We start from the raw sequence: 12601 nt of genomic DNA on the forward strand, positions 1-12601 counted from the left end.
ATCCAAAGATGGTTATATCATCAACTCTTTATTTCAATCATTGAAACATTCTTCTATAATGATAATAGCCGTTTTCACACACTATTAGCATCAAAGCAATTTTCAAGATATTGAAATAATCATTATCGAAACATTACAAGTCTACATCAAATTATTGTATCACACAAATCATGTAACATTTTACTCGACAATTTTCTCATGATATAAGACGAACTTGGTTGAAGTGAAAGCTTACCAACACATATTTCGAGAAATATGTGAGAGAGATATACTCAACTCAAAATCTCAAATGTGTATAGAGAAAACTATATCGTAACACGGCTTATGTCTCAATATAGGAGATAGTATAAATAGAATTTCCGAATGATAGATGAGTTCAAGTCTCCACATACCTTTTATCGAAGAAGTTCCACAACCTCCCCTTAGTAGTTCTTCGTCTTCAAGAGATGAACGTCGAGAGATCTAAGCTCAACTATACTATCTATGTCCTAGCCCGACATATGTATAAATAGGCTAGAACTCAAGACTTATAGTTTTGATCACTAACATTGACAAACATGCTTGAGATAGCAACGCATGCGAGTTCGACCGAGCAATGATCTAACAATCTCCCTCTTTGTAAATTTTAGTGACAAAACTATCAATACATATGGATTACAAAAAAGATAAAAGAAAAAGTAGCTTCTCATCCACATGCTTGATCTCCTTGGCATCTTCAACGCGACTCGAAATCTTCATCACTTTCAAGTACTCCATGATCCTAAAGGTTGTAAGTTCAGCATCACAGTTGTTGAAGATCCGTAGCTATAACAATGAGAAAACAAAATGCTCTGAATCATTGTTATACAGTGTCATAGTATTATTACACAACATCAAAGTTCAATTGTATCACAACTTTGACAACAATACTATGGTGATATGTATCAAATCCCCCTTAGTCAATACATATCTCAACATGAAAACCGCTCCCCTTACATAATGATCGATCCGTAAATCATATGTATTTGTAGTGTGAACTACACATTAGTTCTCCTGCTTTTTATCAAAAAAGTTGGCAAAGGTACGAAAATAAGTGGGATCCTAATGAAATTTCCACGGAGATACTTCATGACCAAAAGGTGTATTAACATACCAACAAATTTAGATGCAATCATAAAGCCGAAGCTAAATGCATTCATCAAGGAGTTAATAAACATACAAGATAACCCCTAAATATTTCACAGCCGCCCTCCCCACAAAGGTTTGGCATTAAGCAAAGTTCAAAATGAACTCTCCCCCATTCAATGTCATCCCCGAAGGAACAACAAAGGCGACCTTAATTTCACAAGAAAAAAAGGATTTCTTTTGGACAAACAAATTACATGAACAACATGAATTTGAATCCAAAAATATTCAATTGAAACAACCACAAGAGAACCGAAGGTTAGTTCAATCGAAAAATACAACCAAATTAATCACAACAAATCCCATGATTAGTTTAATTGAAATACACAACCAAATTAACCAGAAAATGATCAATTCAATTGGTCATGCTCGACATAAGAGAACTTACGGAGTTACAACTAACATAACCAAAACAAAATGATTGATTTTGTTGGTTATTCTCGACATAGGGAACCTTACGGAGAAACACAGTATATGCACAAAAATATGGATCGGAGATCGACCAAATACTGCGGAATAGACAAGGATTCATCCTAATTTTTCATCACTATTTGCACAATGACATACAATAGGCTTAATCCTTGTACAGAAAATTTTTATCCTTTCTTCCATCAAACTATGACATAAAAGGCTTTAACTTTTGTAATGCCAAAAGTTTATTCTATCTTCCATCAATACATTCATATCTACATAATAGAGATAACTTTTGAACAAGTATGGGACAGTCACAGGTTCACGGACGTAAACAACATATCACATAACAATTTGCAATATATAAAATCATAAAGATTAAAAATTGCAAAAAATCATCTTCCAAAAAACTTAGAATTTAGAATTTAAATAAATAAATTTAAAAACATGAAGATGAAAAAATCGTTGGACATCGCTATGTGTGCTCACAATAATGGCTGTTCCAAACCCTAGTTATTCTTCTAAACACATAACAAAGAAGATTTATTATACATTGTAGGGCTTTTTTAGGGCATCTACGGAGAATTCCTTCTCATTATTCAAAAATTAAGCTATTGATAATGGGATCATTCAATTCCTCTAAATCTTCACAAATATCAATTAACTCACTAAGTTTTATTTCAATTCATGCAGAGTGTTCTTTGTTAGAGACAACATTTGTTCATAGTGAGAGATGTCTCTTATAGAAGAAATGATTCGAGATTTTAAATCATTTCTTTTCCCGATGAAATCCTTCACCATATCCCTAAAGTAATTATCAGAATGACAAACAGACAATAGGAACTTAGAGGAGGAACCTGGATTATCATTTGTGTCCTTCACCTTCTTTGCGGAAGAAATTCCTTTACACGGATACACATTAACTGCTTCTATAACATCTCTTTTCGTGGTGCCTCTAGTTATAGGAGCCATGAGATTGTATCTTTAGATAAGAAGGTAAAAAACAGTAATATCCACAAGTGAATATAAATAGACTCTAGGATAGTAAAACCCTAAAAAACCCTGAAAAAGTCTCCACGGTTCATGATCCATTACTACTTTTTCAAAAAGGAACAGAAAAATCAACAAAAGATTTACAAGACTTGAATCAAGCTTGAAGTAATCCTTATTTTTCAAGTCCAAAAATAAGGATACAATCTATTACTATGGTTTAGATAGTAATGGAGTGAACAAGGTGTTCACATCTTGTATTACCGAATGACGTTTCAAGGTTTGTTGAGTAAACGGACTTACCTCGTTTAGCTCTGATTCTTTTGGATTTCTTCTTGTGGCCAGGCGTCTCTGACTGATTCCCCCGAGTCATATTAATCTTTTGCATGTCATTTTGAAGTTTGGTAATTCTTTTGCAGTTCCACTTGAATTTCCAACACTTACTTTGTAGCTGCTGCTGTTCTCCTCTTTTAATTTCTTTTACTTATTCTCGATCTAGTTCTTGGCAATAACAGCTGCAGCAGCTGCTGCTCTCCTCTCTCAATTTATTTGTTCTGCTTTTCTCCTAATTAACCATTCACAAATCTTTAAGGATTGTGAAGGGTAAATAGGTAATGATGATATATTTTCTTGACTTGTTCAACGCATATATACGGGTTTGGTAGGACCATACGGAATATATAATAGTTGTGCCATTTTATTAATTCTTAAAAAAAATGGTAACACCTTATTAAACTAGAAATTGGAAATGTGGCATTTTATTAAAATTCCCAAAATTCTTCTATTCCCTTTCAATTTACAAATGTTCAATAAATGGCCAATTGTTCACTCAAAGGTATTGATTGGATGATGATTACGTACATAATTATCGAAAATTAAACAATATTAGAGCAGCCATAATCGGATAATCACATGTGCTTAATAATTGCAAACAGCCAAACGTAACTAATCCCGTACGGTGATACAGATAAACAAGTCCCTGTGATTTAATTAAAAAAGCTCCGCCCAGCCAATAGTGTTGTCTTTTGTCGCAAAAGCACCCAAAATCCCAACTAATATACCCAAGTTAAACTCACTTACGTAGACCATACTAGTCGTTAGGCACCTATCCTTCAACAGGAACTACGAAACCCCCTCAACATTTCGGGAAAAACAAAAAAGTCCTTTTATCTGTTTTTACCATTTATCATTTCATCTGTTTTTATCTGCTTGAATGAGAGGCAAATCCTAAAAAGAAGTTCCTCTTGACCATACCAATCCAAGCTAAACGGAGGGAAAGACTCAAAGAGACTGAATTTTGCTAGGTATTCAAACCACTGCTAGATGTAATTCCAAGAGCGAAACGGGGGAGAATACCACACAGAAAAGTTAAGACCGGTCCTAGTTTTTTTGACCCTGATCTAAGGATTATTCGTGTCTACGACCTGAAGCAGGTCACACTTTGGCCAATTTTCTGCTGAGAGAATTGGCTCGATCACCAATTTTCTCACGAAGGGACCATTTTCTTTGAATCATATTAAGGTTCGGCTGATAACTTTTCAGCCGAACTTAGACAGATGTATGCCTCAAAATATTTGAGTATGTCTCAAAACAGGTTTCTTTTCTTTTTGAAACGTGTTGTTCTCACTTAGTTGACATTAGCCTAATTAATGGGCCCCCAAGATAAGTTGCAACCCCGTCCGCAAATAAAACATACAAAAAGGCAAGCATCTCAGCATCACATCATCTTAACAAGATACATTATTGATATCAAATTCAAAAAAGTTAAATAATTATTGCAAACAACACTGGGATACATTATGCACTCATCTGCAATCCGGTGGGAACCCTTTATGACAACATGGTTGTCAAGGACCAAGGTTATTTATAGATATAAAAAATATCTTCGCTACGTATAATACTACAAGGGAACGTATCCGACGGTCAAATCTCGTTAGAAGACATTACTACTAAATATTCAGACCAGGTATACCTTATGAGTCGAAACAACTGACAGGAGAGTACTTTAAGTTGCGAAGTACCAGTTACGAAACGAAAAGATTAATGAAGCAATGGTGACAAGAGGAGCGAAGCTATCAAACAAAGAAATGAGAATCCTTCTAACCTATCTAACGAAGAATATCCGAGCGAAAAAAGAATGACTTTCGGTAAAGAAAAATTGTTGAACAAGAAATAGTGACAGTTGTACAGACAAAAAACCGAGGTTATCGCCGATATAGTAGTAGTGTTTCCTAATGAAAATAGGAGTAGCGAGATAAAAAGTTATGTCACATGAAATTTGTGAATACTAACGAAATAAATATGAGTTGTATTTCACTTTCCTATAAAAGGAAGCCTTAGCGCATTGTAAGAGAGGTTGAGTGATTTTGTATGGTGTGAGTTATACTGTGAGAAAGATTCCTTAACTTCCGCATTAGGGTTTGTGCTGTAAGCCTAAGAAAATATCAATAAGATCATCAATAACTCATCACTTCGTTTCCTAAATTAGCATCATGTCTTAGATTACCTTCCATTTCGATACTCTGGGTGTACAACTACATTATCAAGCACCGGGTATTAGCTAGATGGGAATTGGTGCTCAGTGGCCGTTTTTTTTTTGATGGGTGTGGCCGGTTGACTCTTACGTGAAAATCACAATCAAAATTTAATTTATCGGAAAAACCTAACCCGTAAATGATTTGCTTAGGCAAACTAATTGCATTAATTAGGCAACCATTAGACTACTTTCTGGTTGATATAGGTTGAGCCTAGAGATTTGCTGTCGTAAGCATGATACTGGTCTAGTTTCACATTACAGATTAAGACTGCTCTCTTTATGCAATGCATATTTTTGAACTTAATTAAGCACGGATCAAATTTAATTAATGGCACCGTTAAAAAGGCACAACACTGATTAGGCGATTATTATAAACCTTCTTTATCGTCCAATATGTATTGAAATTGAATATTGACTGGCAGATCAACAAACTAATGATCAAATAAATTAATCCATCATTAACAGAATGCGGTTGGCAGGGTTCGTCTACTTCATTTGTTTCTATTTTTTATTTTTTTGCAATGGAATCTCGTACGGTTTTGTTTCTAGGAACTTCGATTTCCTTAACGACGAAAGATCTTTTTATATTTAAATGTATATAGATTGATCGAACAAATTCTATAATGGGGAATGACGAAAAGTTGAAAGCGTTTGTTCATATATGAACAAGCTCGTGTTTCACGTAAAGGGGTCAAAGCATCGTTAGAATTGGTGTTTCACTTAGATATTTGTGGTGCGTTGCGTCGTAAGAGGTTACGATTGCCAATTAATCTAGAGGGAGACATAATCTTTTCGTTTGAACGGCATCATAGTTAAGTTAATCAGTGGTTAAACATCATTTAATCACAACAATAATGCACTGATTGAAGTAGTGGAGTTTCATCGTGTTTTGGTCTTTGTTTCTGTCTTTTTCTATTGATAATTAATTAATTGCCGATTTTATTAACTAGAAACAGAAATTACAAATTGAAGTTGAAATATGAAATGAATTCATTCCAACTTAGCAAAAAACAGTGCCTTAATTTGTTCCTAAACACACTTGGTATAAAAACTTATGACACTTAAAACTCTAACTTCCTTTGCTAACTTATCCAGTGAACTTCTATTTCTCTGGAGAAAACACAAAATTATTTTTAGACACAAAACACGATAATTTGATTATAATTATTGAGAATTAGGATTAAAGAGCGAATTAAAAATAATTAGAGAAGACAAGAATTTAACATGGTTTGGCGAGTGTTGCCTACATCCACTGAAAAACAGAGAAATATTTTATTGGTCGTAGGATACAAGAGTTTTTTCCGCGTTAGCTAACCTAAAATTCCATATCTTTTTAGGGTGTAGGATACATGTATTTATATAGATTATGTAACCATAATTCTGATGAAAATTTGATGTGCAAACAGCTTGGGCAACAAAACTTCTGAAATCTTCTTTAATGGGTTAGATGGGCTTGATTAATGGGCCTTCCGGGTATTTCTTATACACGGTACAAACAACTACTAAATTAAGCAAGTCTTGGCATTTCAACACTGTTTTGCACTCTCCAACGAGGTGAACGATATATCTCCATTAATAGCAGAAATCATATTCTTTAAGTCGTTTAAAAACAAGATGAGGTAATATTCAATTCTTTGAGCCATATGAGTGATTGTAGGAACGCTTTTGCTTCTGTATTTAAGGGGCTAGCTGCCCATTCAAACCCGTCTATGAACTCACATCTGCATGCTCAATAATTATCAAGAAATCCCGTTGAGTTATCATGTTCTTTAATTAAAGGAAGCATCAAATGTCACAGTACATTCAAAATTTTCTAACTCTTCCAAGTCGGCGTGTAGTTACTAGCGGATTAGGGTTATCCGTGTCCAAACCGTCAAAATTGCGGATCTGGAAAATCCAACCGTGTCCGACCCAATCACCTGCGGATTTGATATTCGCGGATCAGCGGGTGTTACGGGTCGGATGCGAATTAACCAGGAATTTAGTCTGAAAAAATATCCAAGTTGCATTTGTGCTGGTAATCCTGTTGTTGCAGTTGAAGTGTTAGCTGTCTACAATCAAAAAACACTAAAAGATGTCGAAATTCATTTGACGAAATCAAAAAACAAGATAAAGGGTTTCTTTAGTCAGTTGGTGATTATACCTTGGAGACATCGGAAATCCATTCAGCACCAACACCAAGAAAAGCCTGAATACCTTCCACCAATTTTGGCAATTTCTCAACACCATCCATAAATTACCGTATAGTTTTTAATAATTCAACAATCAGTGGAGTAGATGAATCTTAATTGATGTAAATTGAAGTAAGAAATTGATTACCTTGGAAACGAGATGAAAAATCCTGGTTTGAGCATAACGAACAAACACAGAGAACCAATTTCGTTTGCTACGACCACCAATTGAGACTGGGTTTGAAATTGGGATTGGATTTTCTGAGAAAGTACTAGTAATATTAGAAGTGGGGTTGTGCAAATGATTCCATCTTCTTGTTGTTGCTGTAATTCCACCTCCTCCACCACCACCTCTCCCAACTCCGACCACCCTCGAGGCTGAAACAACCACAGCTCCTCCTGCTGCCATTTTGACTCCTCTAGGTTTCACAAAGATAAGATGTAAGATCCAAATTATCCCTAATAATTTAATTAAATTCCCTAACTATTCTAGGGTGTGGGTGATCCGCGGTTTTTATTGTCTAACCGCAGCCGCAATCGCACCGCATGCGGATTTGGGATTTCACCCGTAATTTTGCGGACGGATACGGATGAAATCCGCGGTTTCGGTTTTTTTGCACACCGCTAGTAGTCACCAACCCAAATTATGGGCTTGAACCCTAAACAAAATTAAAACATTTATGGGCTCGCCTCCTGGGCTTAAGTATGTAAGTTTCCTGATTCAATAAATCTTAAACAATCTCAATTGCCATCATCGCAACTATTGATTTGAAAATTTATGACATCTACCTTCCACTGGAAAAAAAAAAGTCCGTGCCTTTCTTCTGTTGTCGTAGTCTTGCAGAAGCATTCTCAAATAACTAGCCAAATTATAGGGGAATAAATCCTTTTGGTCAATCGGTATAAATTATTCTACGCTGAAGCTGCTTTGATTGGATACACTGCTAGAACTCGTTAATCTTCCAAGATTCAAACTTCATGGAATAGGACAGCCGCTCATTATGCTATTATTAGAAACTCCCTGCAGTGTCTCGTCTGGATATCATGTCTACTAAAGCCATGTATCGCAGATGTGCACCAATATCCAAAGCCAGATGTGATATATTGTCAGACTGATTAGGTAACAAAGTTGCAGGATCCTTGTCGGAAAATTCCATGTATTGCAGCACCACTTGCATCTAACTGGAGCAGCATAGAACTACACCAACAATGAACCATCATGGAAGATGTTGTACTATTCACCTTTTACTCAATACTGTTTTTGCTATCATAACATCTTTGTCTCGGACACTCCTTTCGGTTTCTCTATGGTATTGTTTAATTATTCCCGGCCGAATCGTGAACTAGTGGGTTTCTCTTCTTCTTGTAGATTTGGATCATTTGGTTGTGTGATGACTTGACTAACAACTCTTCAGCTCTGATTTTGGCAGCACTTTCTGCTGGGAAATGCATTCCCTTTGTAGAAGTAGAAGTTGTCGTGGTCGTAATTGCAGAGGATGAGGAGCTGGTTGTGGCACTGCTGCATTATTTCTGTACTTTAATTCCGTCAATTGGGGAGTCAAGTTGTACTGAGAACAAGGAGTAGACAGGCCTATGGTCCGAAAATTTGTTCTCGCCTCTTACGTACCACATCTGCTTCATTCCTTTGCCTCTCCATAGTATTCTGTCACACCTGCATTCCCCAACCAACAAAGATTAGCTTCCTCAAAACAACGATTATGCAAACTAACTGGAGTGGATTTGATACACGCCTTGGGTTTGAAGTGCGTAGACCAAGTAGTGCAGAATGAAAAAGGAAGAAGAATTTTACCAGGCAGGTATTCTTCGCTTCTCTTTGGACTTGGATGTTTGGTTCTGCGCAACGTACTGGTCAGAATTATCAAGGTATTTGTAAGTTGGGGCAAAACTTATGCTTCCTTCTTCCCATCCTTTGAACACCCGGCCAGCTCTTTGTTCTATCATGAGCTGCACAACAATTCTAATGTCACACAAGAGCAAAAATGTGAACAACAACTTTATTTTTAATTTTGTGATATTGGCCTCTCACCTGGTCTTTCTCGAGAAGTGTTTCCCAATCGTTATTCTTCAGAAGTTCCTCCGAGTCGCCACCAGGAAAGGCGAGTCGATAATTCAAATCCCCAAGCCAAACAGTATGACTGAAAATTATTAAAGAAATTGAAGGTCAGATATTCGCCATGTCATTCTCCTCCACAAAATGAACTAAATTTGCATAGCCACGCTTACTCATGTTCTAGAATGCTAACAGGGGAAGGTGTGAATGGTTGTCCAGATACTCTCTGAGACTGAGAGAACTTCGTTTTCTTCAATATCTCAATAACATCAAAATTTCTCCGAACCTCGTCACCTTCTTTCTCGCCTGAAGTTAAATGGGTGCACACAAAGCAAAAGCTTGTTTGATGCAATGTCATACTGATCGATACAGAACCCTGCAAAAATTAAACCACATCACTCGTTTCATTAGTATATTGTCTAACTCGAAAATGTTAACAGTAAAATGCTCTGATACGAAATCTTTCATGTCATTAGTGTCGTGTCTAACCTTATTTCCAAGATAACCCATGATGCCTCTTCCAACACACGACACTTTCAAATTGCTGACATGTTGGTTAAGATCAGTTCGAACCCACACACACAAAAAGATGCCTACCATTTGCTTACTTGCAGCTAAGCTGTAACGACTACTAGTACTATTCTTTGGAGATTTACGCCTCATCCAAAAATTAGAGGTTTCATCCTCTATGTCTGAGTTTGGACTCGAAGTTGAATGTCTTTCTGAATCCTCTTTATCCAATTCATCCTCTAATGATATCAGATCAGAGAAGCTAATTCTAGTTTTGAAATTCTTAAGTTCTTTGTGCGGGTGAGGAATTTCAGTCAACTCTGTACTCTTTTCAGTATTATTAAGAGCCTGGCGAATAAGTGAAAGCCACTTTAAGGCGGGAGCATCGTCCTCTGCACCTAATACATTCCCTGCATTCAATGGTACAATTTCCTGAAACCTGGCACATGGAAGAAACAGGCCAACCGGATAAGTATTCTTTGGATATATAAACTTATCCTATTTACCTGATTCGCACGTTGTAAATCACAACTTGTGATGGGTGGCGGAAAGTTACCCAAGTACATAAATGTCTGCAGGAACTGGGTTTAGTAGCCAATCCTTTAAATTCAACCCTTTGTGGGGACATTTTCCTCCAGCATTCCATGTACCCACAAACATCCTGCACACCAAGCAAGCCAAAACAGAAGTTGGTAAGTTGCTAAATTCAATACAGAAAAATGCAAGTTGGCACACGGCTGCTTCCTTGTCAGATTGCAAACCAGAGTTAGACCCATGAGTAATTTTGTGAGGCTGTCCTAATCAAGTCGATATCCACAGCGCGGTGGCGTGGCGGGTACGATATTCAATTGGAAAATTAGTAGGCTCAGTTTGTTACAAGATGCAATAACTCAGATCCCCAAAGCAACTAAGTTTGCAGTTTATATGTATCATCAACAACTAGTAATTTTAGAAAATTTTCCATTGCAGTTAATGCTCGTAGTTGCTACTGAATATGCGATTTTTTTAGGACGAATTGAAGAAACAATCAATAATTTAGGTAGACATAGCTGCAATTTTTTCAAGTAAAAGGCTCTTAATTTCAAATGTATTGATGGCTACTGTTAGAATTTTGATTCAGTCTGTGTAGAAAAAAATGGCCAAAGTTTGAAAGAAACACAACAAAACAAAACATTAAAAAAAAAAAAAAAATCAGCCAGTCAACAAAGACTGACTTTCATTGACTGAATCCGGAGGGATTCTGCAATAGTAGGGGTACCTTTGGTTTAAGGGGTCTGAAACCGGTGCCGGTGAGTCTGATTCAATCCTTGGACGTTTTAAACTATCTGGAGCAGTCTCAGTCAGCCATTTTTCTGAATCATCATGAGATTAAGACATCCAATTAGAAGAAAAATTTGCATGTAATTACCAATCAAATTTTTAGAAATTTGGTGAACCCATTTTGGTGGTAACTGAGCAACACCATCCATAGATGAAATGGGCGTCGAGCTCGATAGCTACCACCAGAATGAGTATCATAGTTTCCTCTTTCATTTTCTCATACCTGGTGGTGATTCTTCTAAGAAATCATAATGATTTACCACTGAATTTGTTCCAGCCATTTCTACAAAACAAAAATCCATCCAATACAATTCAAAACCCAATTCAGCAGACTAATAAACATGTGGTAAAAATTTCAGACCCAAGAAATTACCAGAAACTTTATAATCAGAATGAAACTCTTTAACTCCACCCTGAATGTTTAACCATTTCCTCACAACTTGCTTCGGCCAAGAAGACTACAACAACACCGAGAACAATAAGAAAACAAACCCAAGTGAGTTACAATTTTCTGCATCAAAATGAGGTAAATTGAGTCGCTGAAAGTTCAAAAAATTTATACCTTGTAACTCATGGTATCACCAGAAGAAGACTCTGTTCTCATTGCTCAAACTGTATGTGAAATATCAGAGAGAGAAAGATATCTTAATTTCTCTGCATTAGGGAAGAAGATCCCACTTCTTCTTCTTCTTCTTCTTCTTCTTCTTCTTCTTCTTCTTCTTCTTCTTCTTCTTCTTCTTCTTCTTCTTCTTCTTCTTCTTCTTCTTCTTCTTCTTCTTCTTCTTCTTCTTCTTCTTCTTCTTCTTCTTCTTCTTCTTCTTCTTCTTCTTCTTCTTCTTCTTCTTCTTCTTCTTCTTCTTCTTCTTCTTCTTCTTCTTCTTCTTCTTCTTCTTCTTCTTCTTCTTCTTCTTCTTCTTCTTCTTCTTCTTCTTCTTCTTCTTCTTTGTACAACGTTAAAGGAAAACAACTATAAGTAAGCCCAGAAACAATGCAAGTAAAAACAAACCGATTTTGCAATAAACAATTAGTTTATGTCTCTGTTTTGAAAACGGTAACAAATATAAAGATCTAGTGTTTTTTAATTACAAATACTTGCAAGTTGTTGGGAATTTGACAGCAAAAGATAATATTTGATATTAATAATACAAAATTAGTTTAGAAGATATTTCAGAAAAATTGATTATGTTAGGTTTTTTCTTTAACTTCAAGTGATTATCAAACAGGAAAAAACACAGCAACAACAGAGGATTTCTGTATGATTGATGCAGCGCAGAGAAAAGGATGTGAAGAGAATGTTAAGATGACAAAAACATAGAAATGGAGAAAGACACAAGGAACTCATGAAACTGGAATGAGAAGAAATGGAAATCACTCTCTGTTTTTGTTGTCCTTTTCTGTAGCTGCCGTTAGTAGAATGGACTGAAAACA

The 12601-nt window shown here is 36.1% G+C and overlaps 1 protein-coding gene across 1 annotated transcript; it reads right to left on the reverse strand.

Annotated features, from left to right (window-relative positions):
* Window positions 1-6837: 6837 nt before the first annotated feature.
* Window positions 6838-11970, reverse strand: LOC113343529 (type I inositol polyphosphate 5-phosphatase 8-like). The gene is made up of 12 exons (XM_026587685.1): window positions 11736-11970; window positions 11547-11631; window positions 11397-11456; window positions 11112-11205; window positions 10410-10514; window positions 9833-10292; window positions 9517-9719; window positions 9320-9428; window positions 9083-9237; window positions 8062-8944; window positions 7245-7691; window positions 6838-7124 (listed from the first exon to the last, which is right to left on the reverse strand). Exons 1-10 carry the CDS (start codon window positions 11775-11777, stop codon window positions 8797-8799), a joined length of 1461 nt encoding a protein of 486 aa, XP_026443470.1. The 5' UTR covers window positions 11778-11970; the 3' UTR covers window positions 6838-7124; window positions 7245-7691; window positions 8062-8796.
* Between the last annotated feature and the right edge of the window lie 631 nt (window positions 11971-12601).

Source organism: Papaver somniferum, unplaced genomic scaffold (genome assembly GCF_003573695.1).
Source record: "Papaver somniferum cultivar HN1 unplaced genomic scaffold, ASM357369v1 unplaced-scaffold_6, whole genome shotgun sequence".
Classification (NCBI taxonomy): Eukaryota; Viridiplantae; Streptophyta; class Magnoliopsida; order Ranunculales; family Papaveraceae; genus Papaver; species Papaver somniferum.